A 16,242-nucleotide genomic window follows, 5' to 3' on the forward strand; every position below is an offset into this window, starting at 1 on the left:
CTTTGGTCGGGTTAACATTATCTTTCATCAAAAGATAAAGATACATCACGTTCCATTGATTTGAGCATATTCATGATTTAATATCATCAATACATGATTATGACTCTATATTTATAACAAATTATTAATTTGACTCTGTATAGCTCAGCCTTCATATTGTTTATATTTTTAAGTGTTCAGGGAGCACCGTTGACGACACATCTTTACGGTATGTAACTCTATTATTCTTTGATTCATTTTAATATACTCAATGTTTGTTCGAAGCTCTGATTTTGATTAAATATTTATATATTGATTTATTTGATATGGATGTTTTGAAAATTAGTGTACACATTTAAAGAATATTCTAAAATTTTAAAATCCAATGGTTGTTTTGATGGTTCAATATGATTAAAGAAAATATTATTCTTCTTAAAAAAAATTGAGTTCGAGTAATTACGTCTTTATGATATGTGTTATCAATAATTAAAAAAAATCTAAACATATACTACTACCTTATAATCACTGCAAACTATTTCGAGAAAAAAATCACGACATTAATTACATCACATACTTGTCAATTAACATGTTTAAATTCCACTATTAGAATAAATAAATTGATTTTGACATGTGATTTAGTCTATGATAATAAATGCAATTCTAAGAGAATAAGAATATGAATAGTATGGTTGAAGTTTGAGAAGGGAGGATTATCTAATAGATAGGTGTGTCACCCATTAGTGAAGGTGGGGTTGGTATACCAACATCTACCACCAATTTCACACATACCAAATATTTCTATTTATTTATTTGGGTTATAATATTTAACTTTTATTTATATAAATTTTATTATCAAATTTTAAACTTAAAAATTTAAATTACTCTGACTATTTGTTTTTTTTATAAAAACTTATAACTATTAAATATTTATTTTAAAAGTAGTATTCTCAATTAGTATGATCGAATATTAAGTTGAATAGAAACTTTTTTATGTGTGATTAGTACAAATATATTACTAAATTAAATCATGAATTTACTAAAATATAAATGGATGTCCATTGTTCTCATATGTAATGGGGTAAGGGGGAAGTAAGATAGTAGGCTGCCCCCAACACTAGGTTGAGAGCAACTTCCGTAGGAGACCTCCAAATTATGAAATGCCCTCCATATTTGATTACTAAAATATTTCATACATATATTTTAAAGGCTAATATTCTAAGTTAATTACACCTCTTGAAGCATATATATAATGATGTATTATTTACCATATTTGATTTTATATTGGTTTTGGAAAAATTTTAGATCAAGTATTATACATCAATATGCACCATTAATTTTATTATTTTCACCCTTTCAACTACGTACTTTAGGAATAATTTTATTATTTTCACCCACATGTTGTGTAATAGGTTGTTATAAGTTTTATACATAATTAAGATTAACGTTAAAACAACAAAAAGTTTTTTTTTATGAAATATTTAAGTTTAGGGTTAATTGCATTATATGTCCTCAAACTATGATCCTTAATTTAAGTTGGTCCTATTCTAATTTCATCCCAAACTATATCTCTCATTCTAAATTAATCCTTACACTTTTGAACATTCTAATTTCATCCCAATTTATGACCCTTATTTCAAATTGGTTCCCAAACTTTTGAATCTTTTAATTTCATCCCAGATTCATCCAAATATGTAATTAGTTCTAACCATAGTTTAACAAAAAAATATTTTTTAAAGTATATAATGATATAACTTGGTCTGAAGATTTTATTAACAATAGATGTGATTAGCATAGACATATAGTTTGGGATGAAATTGAAATGTTCAAAAAGTTTGATGACCAATCTAGAATGAAGGTCGAAGTTTAGGGATGAAACTGAAATATTCAAAAGCTTGAGGACTAATTTAGAATGATAATCATAGTTTAGGGATGAAATTGGAATATTTAAAAGTTTAGGAACCAATTAAGAATGAGGATCATAGTTTGAGGAAATGTGATGTAATTAATCCATTCAATTATTAAATTCCGCTAATCCAATTATTTAGAAATAGCATTAAAAAGCAAAAGAGTGATTGAAAACCTATTTACAAGTTGAAGCGTCAACCAAGCAGCCGCTTGAAATTTAAGATTTTCTCTGTTTCCATCACTCGAGAAAGGCAATTGTCACATGAAGAATTATCCTTCACTGTGCCTCTCCTTGAAGATGAAAACAAACAAGTAGAAGAATTAGAGACTCATAGCAGTGCAGCAACCAGTGTCTCTGTTTCTAGAACCTGTTTCAATGGCCTCAATGCTCTTTCAGGTTCACTTTTCTTCCTTCCTTCTTCATCTTACTTCAGTTTTCAACATATTCATTTGGTTTATATATATATATCAGAAACCCTATTTTTATGCAGGGGTAGGGATATTGTCAATCCCATATTCAGTTGATACTCCTCTTCGCCATAGCCACTGCTGCATTCTACTCGGCCTTGTTGATTCAAAGATGTATGGACACAGTTCCAAGAATCGGAACTTATCCCGACATAGCCGAGCGTGCATTCGGGTACAAAGGGAGACACAGCATCGGTTGTTATGAACATCGAGCTCTACTTAGTGGCGGCTGGTTTTTTTATTCTCGAAGGAGATAACTTGCATAACTTGTTACCCATTGGAGAGCTCCAAGTTGGAGGACTAAAAGTTGGTGGGAAACAAGGGTTTATTATAATCGTATCTCTCATTTTGCCTACTGTTTGGTTGGATAACTTGAGCCTTCTGTCTTTCGTATCAGCCAGTGGGGTTTTGGCTTCAGCAATCATCTTGGTTTCCATCATCTGGACCGGTGCTTTTATGGTATCGGGTTTAAACAAAAGGGAAAATTCGTAAACTGGGATGGAATTCCCACTGCTGTTAGCCTATATGCTTCTGTTATTGCATTCCCTTTACACTTCAATGAAAAAAAGGCACCAATTCTCCAATGTAAGTATCTGCAATGTTCGTATTGTTTCTGCAATAGTCTGATTGGTTTTGAGGTGAATTTGTCTGGTTTCTTTTAGGTCCTGGTTGTATGCTTTGTCTTGTGTACCATCTGTTACTCGTCTACGGCGATTCTCGGGTACTTAATGTTCGGATTAGCTGTTCAATCACAGATAACTTTGAACCTTCCTACTGACAAACTCAGTTCAAGGATTTCAATATATACCACCCTGGTCAACCCCATATCGAAATATGCATTGATGGTATGGTTACACCGATTGTGAATGCCGTTAAGAGCCTGATTTGGTATCGATGCGAGAAGCGAGTCCTCCACGTCTTTGACGGCACCACACTGGTGATCAGCACCGTTTTGGTGGCTCTTGTGGTTACCTTTTTCGGTTCCCTCGCGTCCTTAGTTGGAGCATTTTTAAGTATCACGTCTTCAGTCACTCTACCATGCGTCTGCTACTTGAAGATATCGGGGACTTACCAGAGATTCAACGGAGAACTGGTCGCTGTAAGCCTAATCGTTTTGATGAGTGTTGCAGTGGCTGCATTTGGTACTTACACATCTGTATTGGAAATAATAGGCAACTTTTAAACTCCAATGGTTTTGTATAATCATTGTTTTGTTACAACAAGATGCATTAATTCAAATCGAACTGAAGGGTAGAACCGTAGAAGGTTTGAATGTTAATTTTCAATTTATCATAGTTACCATTGATACAAATTCCTTAACTGCCAGAAACCACTTTGTAAATAAAGTTCGAAATTTCAAACCCTTTAAATATCAAACCATAACCCCCAAACTTTCATTTCTTTACCATCAGGCTGTTATCTTTTCCGAAAACAAAATGGAGGAAACTGACCATGGAATTGGCATTAAAGTTTACACTGCAACACCACCACATGAGAACCCTACACCAATCTCCTCCCTCCCTCGCCTGCCTTCGGAACCCGGCCGCAAGAGGAGAGTCGTCGCCAAAGGGGTTCAAAAAACCATATCCAAAACTTCCATGCTAGTCAACTTTCTACCAACAGGCACCCTTTTAACTTTCGAATTGGTTCTGCCTTCTGTTTACCGTCACGGTGTTTGCACCCATGTTACCACCATGATGATTTACTCCCTCTTAGGCCTTTGCGCGGCATCTTGTTTCTTCTTCCATTTCACCGATAGTTTCCGAGGTCCCGACGGGACAGTTTACTACGGTTTTGTCACGCCCAATGGATTGGCCCTTTTCAAGCCTGGGCTAGAAGTCGAGTCTCCGAAAGATGAAAAGTACAAGGTAGGACTTACTGATTTTGTTCATGCTGTCATGTCGGTGTTGGTATTTATGGCGATCGCTTTCTCGGATCATAGAGTTACCAACTGTGTTTTCCCAGGACACGAGAAGGAGATGGATCAAGTCATGGAAGGTTTCCCATTGATGGTGGGGATTATTTGCAGTGGCTTGTTTCTTGTGTTTCCCAAAACCAGATTTGGTGTTGGTTGCTTGGCTGCTTGATAGATTTAGTGTCTTAGTATAGTTAAATATTAATTTCCAAATGATTTTGTAAAGAATAAATTTCTTCGACAATCCAGGGCTTCTGCCTGCAGAAGAACGTTACACTGTTAATGGTTTTGTATTCCCCCCCCCCCCTGATTTATGGAAGTATTAGATTAAACCATTGGTTTTCTTCAATCTCAACGGTGAGATAAAATGAAAGGGAAACGAAAAAACTAAAGATTGAAAGCAAATCTAAAATAATTATTTTGGAAAGCAACAGATCACGACAGGGATAATGCATCAGACATAATGACAGCACCTTGCAAATGTTCAAAGGTTAGGAAATTAACCCACAAAATCATCCGAAAAACACCAGTTGCAGAAATTTTAATACATCTATACCGTAGACTTGCAAAGGATACATTTTTTCTATAATTATACTCGGATGCGAGCTCCGTGTAATAGGGAATTCTTTCCGGGGTCAAACTGCAAAATAGGAGCAACTTGATAAGAGACCTGCAAAACCCTTCGATAGGCAACCTTCAATTGCACAAGGAGACTTGGAAGAACACATTGGACTACTGTGTTTGGCAATTCCCATGCAATCATCAGATGAATTCTGGGGAGGATTATCTTCCCTATTAACCGATCGCTGTGCAATCAACTTACTTCTCTTAGAATTCAATGAATAATTCATGCCTGGCGAGTTCAAGAAGTGCGAATCGGAAGACTCCATCTCATCGTCTTGACATTCAGGCAATTTCCTCTTCATCCCAGGATATACTCTTAATCCTGCCGCGTGATATCATTATAATTAACATCAATTATCTATTGCACAGCTCATATTTGCAAGAAACTTATACAAAGGTAAACGTGAAAGCTAGTATACGACATACCAGGCAAAGTGTCCTCGTATGCAGAGGACTGCGACTCCAAATCAACACAGCAGCAGAAAACATTTGAATCTTTGTTGGATCCCGAAATTCTGCAGTGGGGAGCAAGTAGGGATAAGGGGTTGCAGGCATCTAGGTATAGAGTGCAATGCAATAGCATTAGTTTAAGGGTTAATGCACTTTTTGGGCCCCGACTTTGAGATTTTTTTAATATATTTTTCCTCAATTAAAAATTTTAATTTGTATCAATTAAAAATAATTAGGAGTCAAATTGTATATCAAAGTCAGGTGCCAAATTGCACCAAAAAGAAATCAGGTCAAATTGCCGCTTAATGCCAAAGTCGGGAACCAAAAGGTACATTAATCCTTATTTTTATTAAAACATGCCGGATGATTGACACCATGAATGACACAATGACACAATCAATGCAAAAATGAATATGGGCAAGTGATCTTATAAGAGTTATTCAGTAAAATACAAAAATGAAAAGATTAAAACTGAAAAAGTAGGACGATATAACAAAAGGCTAAAATTTATGTTGCTTAGACTCGAGAGGTAAGTATTAGGGACGAGTATACACCCAACATGGGTAAGCTCAACTATTTGTAAGTTTTAATCACATAAAATTTCCATGTCCGTATTCCTATACCAAACACCAGGATTGGACACTGATACTTCAGGGAAAATAAAGAGTTGGAATATATTAAAACGATCACAGTACGAACTTGGAATTGTAGCCTAATATAAACCACGTAATTAGAAAATACCCGTAAAAATTTCCATGATCACATAAAATGCTCAAGTATCGAAACCAAACCTGTACATATGCTCCACAAAGTCATCAATCAGAACAGGCCAAGCACCTGCAAAATAACCAGACAACTAAGATCCAAGTAGCACAGATATACAAGACAGGCGATAGGGCAGATTTAGGGAAGCTTAATACCTTCGGGATCATAGCCTTCCAGATTTTCATGTACACACCTACTAAAAGCTAAAACTTGCTGCCAAGTATCCTCCGAAATATTGTGACGTTGATTTTCCTGAAAGGAAATCGAAGACATTAGTTGCATTAATCAAGAGATTGCCAGTAGTCATTAGCAGGTTTCAACCTATGGTGTACAGCCCAAGAGACTTATCCATTTTTTTTTTTTTTGATAGAAGAGACTTATCCATTTTCAAATGCTCAGCATGCACTATAAGGATTTTCAAAGGCATGTATAAGGCAACTAAAGTAAAAATACGGAGTGCCTCTCCCTCACTGACAGACAAAACTGGAGCAGCAGATGTCACTCCTTATATGCATGAATGCAGGATAACATCTTCTACCCATTACAGTAATAATAAATTATTTATAACCAATATCCCAATTCTGATAAACTTTTGTCCAAAATCAAAGTGGTCTATATTGGAACAACAACCAATAGTTTCACAAGATGTCTCCTAGACAAACATAAAGTGTTAGGCTGTTAGTAGCTCGGTACCACTCATGCTCATACCTCAACATATTTACACCATTTGTCAAGCAATCGAAACCTGCCTGCTAAGACTAATCTCCATGCAGCAACTGCCCTGCTTACAGCTATCAATCATGACAAAAGCCAGAGAATTAAATACAATACCTAGGAAATTCCTAGTACTTTACAGCTTAGATAAAATCGATGTTATTCTAACGATAAATCAGTAGAAGTATTTCGATGTAACTAATTAGCATGAGATGACTTACTGATATTCTTTTGACCATTTTCTCGGCACATGAAGAAAACAAAATCATAGAAGCATGAGAATTCAGAGAAGTCTGCCTACAGGAAACAACAGCAAGCCAAATTTTAGTATGGAAAACAGGATAAGAGAAAATAAAATCAGTGTACCAACAATGAAGAAATTTAAAGCTAAAGTCTTAAATACTACTTAAATCTCTCTCTCAAAGAACTTCAATGAAGAGGAATCTCACCGTCAGGTCTAGTTGCAACATTAGCTTGCGAAGTTCATCAAAGATCAAAGTACTGTCAAAGTAAACATAACTGATACTCAATCAATAGTGTATGACCAACAATTAGACCAAACAACCAATAAACAGGACTGGCTACAGAATCTTGTTTGGGCATTCAGCCCCCTTTGATAATCTCTTGGGGAATAATACATTTCTTTTTCACTCATAGCATAATCATAAATGACACAGTAGCGATCTACACATAGGAAGAATAACATGGTCGAGAAGGGCAATTGCCACTCAAGCAAACCAGGATCAAGCTGGAATTGGCAGATCCAAAACCTTGTGGTATCTTAGACGAGAACCACAAAAAAGGTTAATAATTTCACATGGCATCCCATAAATATTAAACATATACTTTAACTCCAACAATTTTTCAAGTGTCTTAAGACTCATCAACCAATTCTCTAATCCTCCTAAAGGCAAGCCAAACACCCTAAACTTATATCTACAGATTAGATACAAACACCACCAACTACCTTGTATGCATCCTTGACTCCACCATCTTTAACAGCTGATTCAATCCATCCTTCGTCGCTCTTTGCAATTCCTCATCTTGTCGGTACCCATCTTCACCATGAACATATGCATTTCCTGTTCTAGGTTCTGCAAGACAGCTTAAAAGCTAACTAAGTAGAGCAAACAATATATTTTTTTATTAAATTAAATTAAAGGTAACATCCCAATCACAGCACAAACATTTCTGAACAGGTCAAATTCTTAAGCTTTAAGCATATCAGTGACAGACCAAAATCTTAAACATTTAACTAATTCTTTGACCAGATCAAATTACCTTAATTACTTAAAATTTTAGGGTACTTAATCACATTAAATTTTTCCATAATTAAACTTCAAAATGACCAAAAATTGAACAAAAAAATCGTCCACCAATTATTAGACGATAAAAGTAACCCCCCACAAAAAAAAACCCTTATCCAATTCCCAATCTTTTTCACCCAAAATTAACATGTCAAATTTCCAATCCTTCCTATTATACATCAACCGAAACAAACTTTCTTTTGATAAACAAATGGAAACAATAAAGGAGAAAATATCATAACAATTTTTTAAAAAGTGAAAAAATTTACCACAAAATCGCAGGTAAATCTCGAAGATATCTAGCTGGTTTGGACCCAAAGATTCCATCGGAATCGCGACAGTCTGCGGAGCTCGGGCTAGTTCGGGTGTTCCTCCTATTATTATTGTTGTCAGGTGAGTTTAAAAGATAAACACAGAAATAACAAAAATTGGAAGTTGTTCTTAACGGTCTCCGCTTGGAAATTAAAGTCTCCTCTCTTCCTCTGTATTATACGAAAATGAGGTTTCCTTTGGATTTCGTTTTCTGAGGAAGAGAAAGAAAGGAAACGAAAACAAAAATACTGGTTTTTCGGTGAAATTAACAGGGGAATGAACCGGATCCCTTACGGTTCGGGTGAACCGGGTATTGTGAACGCACGTGACGCAGCGAACATTCATTATGTATCCATTCCCTCCCGTTCATTACCGATCACCTCGATTTTTTTTTCTTGTCATGCTACGTAAATATAATGTTCAACTATGTTAGATATATTGGACTTTGTACGATGATTCGTATATTATTAAATTTTTAGTTTTATCAATTATAATATTAAGTTTTAATTTTATATTTAATTATATTACTCTACTGTTAAGTTTTTAATAAGACGAGACATTACCAACTATTATAGATATGGTTTATCATATCAAAATAATTTCATTTTAGGTGTAATTATTTTGATGTTTAAAATAACATCGTTTTTTAAATTGAATTGTCAAAATTTACCCATTTTGTTACTGAATTTTTAAATAATTTACATTTTTTTGACAATGTGTCTTTGGTTGCCGCTAATAGCTAATTGATGTTCATCTCCAGTCATCTTTTGCAATAAAATTAATATCGTACGTTCATATTTCACACCTCTATTTTTCTATTAGAATCGATTTTAAAGTAGATACAATTATTAGTATATATAACCAAAATAATAAGATGAAATTGATTTGATTTTTTCATAATAAAATGAGATTGATGAGGTTCAATAATATTAATAAACATTACTTTAGTATAAAATATTAAAAGAAAATTGAAATTTTATTGTTACTTTAATATAGCATTGATTTTATTGAAATATATTCATATAATAATAGTATATAGTCAAAGATTTTTTTTTATAAAGGTGTTGAATTTTTTAGTACTCTATGAATATTTAAAATTTTTAATCTCTCTCGTTCAATTAGGACTCCAGTTCCTGATCCAATTTTCAACAAAAATTAAGACTGAGAAAAGGAAGTTTTCCGATCATTGACTCAAACCCATTGGCGAAGTCCGCACAGCAAAATAAGGGGGTGCTTATGGTAGAACGAGCCAATCTGGTATTTCACAATAAAATGATATATGGAACTGTCATTAAACGACTTATTAGCAGATTTGGACCTTTGGGACAAATAAAGGCGTTATGTGTTCCATAAAATTACCTTTTAATACAATTTCTTTTAAAATCGTGAAAATTTCATGTACTGATTCTTGAATACCTATTATGGTTGAATATTTGTGTGGTATTTTCTCAGATTTTGCACGTGTAATGCATGCTCCTTCTGTTTCTCCATGTAAAGCTCTTCGCATCGCAATGCTTGTTGTGTCTGCTTGGCCTTTCATAAGTGGAGACAGAATAAAGCGTCCATAATAAAGACGCTTACTATCTGTTATTGATTCAACGCACTTCCACTGTACTATCACAGCTGATGGCAACTCAGGTCATCTAACAAGCCAATTTCACATTATTAATTCAGTACATAATGAAATAAGTTATACGTTGGCCGAGTAAAATCCTAGAGGATATTAAAACCATCATACCTTCAACTAAATTAGCAGTCATCTTAAAACCAATACATAAATCAAAACCAATTTATAGTCTGGTGCTGGAAGAAATCAGACAAAAGATGAAGAACAAGTTTCGAATGTCATAATGCTACTGAATTTCAGTTTCGGAGTCGTAGAGTGAAACAATCATGGAAGTGAAGAACCAGCTAGACTTGCAGAGTGAAACAATCATGGAAGTGAAGAAACAAGAGGAAACAAGTATGCATGTCCGTCACATCCGAGTCGAGTAACATAAATAAGAGATATAACTTATGAGAAAGCACGGATGATGGATCTGGATGAGATAATAAGAGATATTACTTACTAGAAAGCACGGATGATGAATCTGGATGAGATAGTAAGAGACGAGCATGGTATGAGTTGCTGCACTGCAATGAAGATGTATTAACACAAGACAATGTACTAATATGAAGCTCAAAATGCAAGCGTCGTTAGGTTTCTATGCCCATGGATGTATCAGATCAAAGGAATCTGGAATATGTGCCAAAAACTACCTCGGCATTGACAGAATGATGCCGTCGTAACATAGCACAAAATGTTAACAAGGGTAAACAAAAGAGAACAACCTAAGACTCCTCTATACTTGCAAGGATTAAGGTAAGAGTTCAGATGCATCAGACAGATATCCGAAACGAACCGATCATTCAAGGACTGATCATATATAGGAACAGATGAAGAATCTTGTTTCTATCATCTGCATCAACAATATGTAAAGCATTGTTCATCTCAAAAGAAAATATTTACTTGAATATTTAACAATCGACATAACAATCTTCTCCATCTCATATTTTTTAACACCAACACTAATCAAACTGTTCGTCGTGACGGATAATAATCCGATTCTTCAACGGCACCTAATCAAGTAGACAGGAATTCTAGAAACTATAACTGCATAAAAGAAATAGCCTTCCTTTTGCTTCGGCGCACATCATCTATGATCTCATTGGCGATCAGCGAGCAGTCTGAAATTTGTCTTCCTTTTGGCATTTTTATTTTCTTGATCGAGCTTTTCATGTTTTTGTTGTAAAAGGGAGAAATGACACGCTTGTAGAAAAAACGACATGGGCTTTGATTGTAATAATGGGCTTTGAACTTTGCTTTTCCAAGAATTCAGTGTTTCCAATCATGTATTCATAATTAGGATGTTAATATTACTATGGGTTTTTGACCTAATTCAATTTCTTCGGGTCAATTTTCTATTTTGATTTGAATTGAATTAAATCGATTTGGATATTTTAAAGTTCATATAAAACTAAAAAATTTTGGTCCATCTTGATTTAATATGATATTATATTTATTATTTATATACATAATGACAATTATAATAATATCCTTTTTTATTAAGTTTGTGACATGTACGAATCTTAACCCAAAAAATCAGGTCGAATTTCAAATTAAATAGGATCTTCTCAAATTTAGATCGAATTATATGCAAATAAAGAATTTCAGTTTTTAAATCATATTCGAATGGACTAAAAGTTGAATCTAACCCGACTCGTTTCCATCACTATTCATAATTGTTTTCCAATAAGTATCTTATTGATGCAAGAATCAAGATCCAGATTCAAGCCCATTAAAATATTTATTTCATATTCGGTCAAGCCTTTGTTATTAACCCAGATTATGTTAATTTTGTTTTTCCTAATTTTACTTAATTAGTTAAGTAGTTGTTAGATTATCTTGTAAGATTCAGCTCAATAACAAAAGTTTAGTCATTAGGCTGAATTCTTCGAGTCCATTTAGAAGAATTTCAGCTTTTGTTAATTTCTTAAGAATTAAATTAATTTATGAGTTTTTTTATTCTCTTTTACTCTTTTTTATTTTTTATTATTATTGAAGCTATTTTAAAACTTATAATATTATTTATTTATCTCCTATTTTTCATCTTTTTATTTTTGTGAGTATTAACAAGTAGATTATTCATAAATAGATATGATTTAGGGTATAATATCAAGAGAACTTTTATTTTAAAGATGATTTTTAATAGTATTTTATTTTATTTCATTTCTAAGTGAAAATCTTATTCTAAACAAGACTTTTAAAGACAAACTCTTTGTACATGAGAAATTTGTGAAAAAATTTATTTATTATAATCTAATTTATAAAAATATTTTTTATTTTTTATTTAAATTAAAAAATATATTTTAATCATATAAATGTTGGGAATGAGTATTTATGGTTTAGAATTCACACTTCCTTGTTGAGTGAAAGAGAACAAGGGGAACTCTCGCGCGCCGCCGTCGCCGCCTGTCTCGGCTCGGCTCGTGGTCGTGGTCGTGGTAATACGTGTCTTCGACACGTCCGCGCGGATATTATCTTTGGACTGATATTTATAGGCTGCTGAGGACTATTTAAATTCGAATGATAACAGTTGGTTTATGAGAGTTATCAGAAATTAAATAACTTTTCCTAAATTAAATCAAAAAACGTTAAGATGTATTTGGACTGATTTCCAGCTTTGTACAGAGGGGACAAGCTGTTAATATTATCAGGAGTTATTTGATTTAATTCCAGGGGTTACATGATATAATTTCGAGAGTTATAACAGCTGAATAATGATGCAATGAACCTGGACTATTTTTGAGTCAGGTTTATCTAGACGTTTCAGCTGTTACAAAAGAAGAGATTTAATCCTGAAATTGTATAGACGATTTTAACTCTATTTATAGCCTATAAATAGAGGATTATATTCAGCTTCTCAATTCACTCTCAACATTCACAATTCACTCTCAAAATGTTTTCTGAAGTTATTCTTTATGTGCTTTCCGATAAGAAGAGCAATACCACCGGCAGTCCACTCCGATTTTGAGTTTACAAAATTCGGAGCGACCGTGTTAATCTCGGGGGACGGTCCGCCTACTGCAGCGATTACACACATCGGGTGAATTCGTTTCTAAGACAGTGGTTATACCACAACACGGTTTACGAATCTATTCCTTTTAATTACTGTTTCTATTTCCAGTCAGTGCTAACAGTGTAGTTTTGCCGTTCATATATCCAACAAATGTTAATAATTTCCGTTTATAAAAATTTAGAATTAAGATAATATCTTAAAAAATTGAATGAAAAGAGGTCGTGGGTGATAAACGTTAAATAAAATATTTGAATAAATACACATACGATAAAACTAAAAAGAGCGTGGAGAATTAAAGCAAGTAGATGAATGGCCAAAAGTGCGGATTGCAATGCTTGACCTAACTCGTAAATAAATAAATATTTACTAGAGGAAAAGATGAGTAGCTTTAGATTGATGGTGAAATTCAACGGTGGATGTTGATGATCATCCCAAACCCTTATCACGTTCACATGCTTTTATATTCCTGATTAATTTAAAAGAGGTTAGTCATCTCTGGTGACATTTCAACCCGTTTATTTATTTTATTTAATCCACCAAATCAAAATCTCACACGAGTAAAGGGCATACCAAAAAGATATGCCCCATCGCTATCTTACACGTGTCATCCCGACCAAAACCTCCACTCACCTAGGAGAATTCTCAGCCACGAGAATCATGATTCTTCGGAAAGTCGACTCACACGTGTGAGAAAACCAAAGGGAGAAAATGATTTCTTATTTTTATTTATTTATTGATTTTCTCGAAATCTGCACCCCTTTTTCACTTTACTCTTTTTGCCGAGGTGGGTCCATAAGGGAATATGACGCTGATGTGGCAAAAACTCCTGGTCTTCAAAACTCGTCTGTGGGACCCGCGCGAGCGGTCCTTTCAGAATCCGACGGTGACATGGATTTCTTATTCCTATTTTTTAAAATGTTCATTATTTTAATACTTTACGTGGCATTCATCGTCGGACGATATTATGAAAAACTCGTCAAAAAAGAAAAAGAAATCGGAGAATGCTTGACATGGATTTTCGATGTTTAATGTTTTATTATTTTCTAGACAAAGGAAAAGAATTTCGTTTCATTAACGTTGTCAATGTTTTATATGTTTGATTTTCTTAATATATAGTAAGAAAAAAGAATGGAATGAGAAAAGGGTTATGTGTCACATGGGCGAGGAGGGGGAGATGTAACAAGCAATAAGGTTATGAACCATAGAAAGGACTAGGAAGTGGAGCAATGGGCTAACTTATAACCTCAACCACAAATCTCACCAAAAATTAAATAAAGATTTTATAGTTGGCAATCACCATGAAGCATTTATTCAATTGTAAAAAAATAGATTCAGGTGGAAGAAAATTAAATATTTCAATACTTATATTGTTTATCAAGAAAAATTGGATTCACATAGTTCACTTTTCTTATTGATTTATATACAATTTAATCTGAATTAACCGATTAATAAATTATAAATTATATTATTTATTAAAAGTAACTTATACAAACTAGTGGCATATCTAGAAATTTAAGAATGAGGGTCCAAAATTTTAATTTTTTTTTAAAAAAATAATGGTTATGCAAAAATTGTAATTTTTTTTCTTTTTTCCTTAATACATTAGGCTAAATTTAATCGATTTTTTAAAGTAATGGGGATGCACTTGGACCCTATGGGAGCTTAGTGCTTCCGCCACTGATACAAACTATTTATTTATTTTATTTATTAATTAGTTGTTTTAAATCGATATTTCATACAAAACTTCATATGATAATATCAAGACCATGGATATTTTATGTTTCTTATGCATTCGTTATTAAAAAGTAATAAATCAATACTCTTTTCGAATTTTTATTTAAATTTTTTGAAACTCTTATACACATAGTAAATTTAGTATCAATGAATTAAATAATTTTCAACCACTATCATGTTGTTTAATCGAGTATATATATATATATAGAGAGACACGCAAGATTTTATTTTATGGGTGAACTTATAAAAATTTAGGACGGTGAAAACAGATTATCAATAGAAACTACTTAGAAAAAAACTAAAATATAAATGAATTTATTTCAGGTAGTGACTACTCTCAACCGCTCCTTTTAATCAATTCCTACGTATATTAAAAATGAATGGTATGGACTAATATTAAAATCAACTTTACTTGGGTTTATCATTTTAACATAAAGTATGGCAAGTAATAGAAAGAAAACCAGAAAAGGGAAAAGGGAAGCAAGAAAGTTTCTACAAATGAAACATAGATTTGATCATCTATGTATGCCTATGCTTTCTCATATATTGAAATTTGGATCCACTTGTATTTATTAGACATATAATAATTAACCCAAAGTTAAAATTATCTTAAAATAAAGTTAGGAAAAGAAAATAATTGGTGGGTATGATATGGCAAAAAGTGAGAGGAAGAAAAAAAGAAAAGAAATTAAAAGAGAAAAAGATATTTTTGAGGCCACAAAGAAAATTGTGGATGAAAATCTTCCTTCCTTGTTTAAACAAATCTAAAACGTAGACTCTACGAGACCATCATCTTCTTCTACGTTTTTTTTCCCTCCAAAATTACAAAATAGGCTCATAATATATTCTTATTTATGCTGTACACTCACAACAAAAGGTATCCATTACCAAAAAAAATATAAAATAACCTTAGTGATCGAAAATACTTTATAATATACGATTTGAATCAATTTTTTTTTATTTGTCAAAATGACCAATAAAATCGCAACGCGAACTCTAATTTTTCAACTCAGTTTCCAAATTCGCAACGCGGATATTCAGATTCGCAACGCGATTGTAAGATTCACAACGCGATTTTAAAAAATGTGTTGCGATAGTTAAAATGTGTTGCTAGAATTTGAAAAACTTGTTGTTGCGATAGTGAAAAAGTGTTGTGATAATGAAAAATTCAAAATAAGTTTACATTTCAACTATTCCAAATTCACGTGGAGTTTGAAACAATAAAGAATGTGTTGCGATAGTGTAAAAGATTCCCAAGCCATTTGTAAGATCTTAGTTTGAAACAATAAAGAATGTGTTACGATAGTGTAAAAGATTCTCAAGTGTTTGCAATGTCCAATCCTACATAGTATTGAAAACACTATTGGGAATATGTATTTAAGGTTTGGATTTCCCACTTCCTTGTTGAGTGGAAGAGAACAAGGGGGACTCTCGCGCACCGCCGCCGCCG

At 33.2% G+C, this 16,242-nt stretch overlaps 2 protein-coding genes and 1 pseudogene across 2 annotated transcripts; 2 read left to right on the plus strand and 1 right to left on the minus strand.

Moving 5' to 3' along the window:
- The first annotated feature begins 1,052 nt into the window (after positions 1-1,052).
- LOC120140984 lies at positions 1,053-3,539 on the plus strand (annotated as a pseudogene).
- Positions 3,540-3,622: 83 nt separating this feature from the next.
- On the plus strand, positions 3,623-4,439 carry LOC120140985 (protein DMP9-like). Its single transcript, XM_039155952.1, has one exon. It carries the CDS (start codon positions 3,789-3,791, stop codon positions 4,437-4,439), a length of 651 nt encoding a protein of 216 aa, XP_039011883.1. The 5' UTR covers positions 3,623-3,788.
- Positions 4,440-4,717: 278 nt separating this feature from the next.
- Positions 4,718-8,742, minus strand: LOC120140640. The gene is made up of 9 exons (XM_039155608.1): positions 8,397-8,742; positions 7,788-7,914; positions 7,270-7,321; positions 7,042-7,117; positions 6,815-6,897; positions 6,262-6,358; positions 6,133-6,178; positions 5,318-5,406; positions 4,718-5,213 (listed from the first exon to the last, which is right to left on the minus strand). Exons 1-9 carry the CDS (start codon positions 8,452-8,454, stop codon positions 4,903-4,905), a joined length of 939 nt encoding a protein of 312 aa, XP_039011539.1. The 5' UTR covers positions 8,455-8,742; the 3' UTR covers positions 4,718-4,902.
- Positions 8,743-16,242: the final 7,500 nt, after the last annotated feature.

Source organism: Hibiscus syriacus, unplaced genomic scaffold, assembly GCF_006381635.1.
Source record: "Hibiscus syriacus cultivar Baekdansim isolate YM2019G1 unplaced genomic scaffold, ASM638163v2 tig00110788_pilon, whole genome shotgun sequence".
Taxonomy (NCBI): domain Eukaryota; kingdom Viridiplantae; phylum Streptophyta; class Magnoliopsida; order Malvales; family Malvaceae; genus Hibiscus; species Hibiscus syriacus.

Coding starts and splice junctions, on each gene's coding strand:
- LOC120140985 (XM_039155952.1), top strand. CDS start 3,789: ATGGAGGAAACTGACCATGGAATTGGCATTAAAGTTTACACTGCAACA.
- LOC120140640 (XM_039155608.1), bottom strand. CDS start 8,454: ATGGAATCTTTGGGTCCAAACCAGCTAGATATCTTCGAGATTTACCTG. Junction 7,118..7,269: donor TGTTGCAACTAGACCTGACG/GTGAGATTCCTC, acceptor TGTTTCCTGTAG/GCAGACTTCTCTGAATTCTC. Junction 6,179..6,261: donor GGAAGGCTATGATCCCGAAG/GTATTAAGCTTC, acceptor GTTATTTTGCAG/GTGCTTGGCCTGTTCTGATT.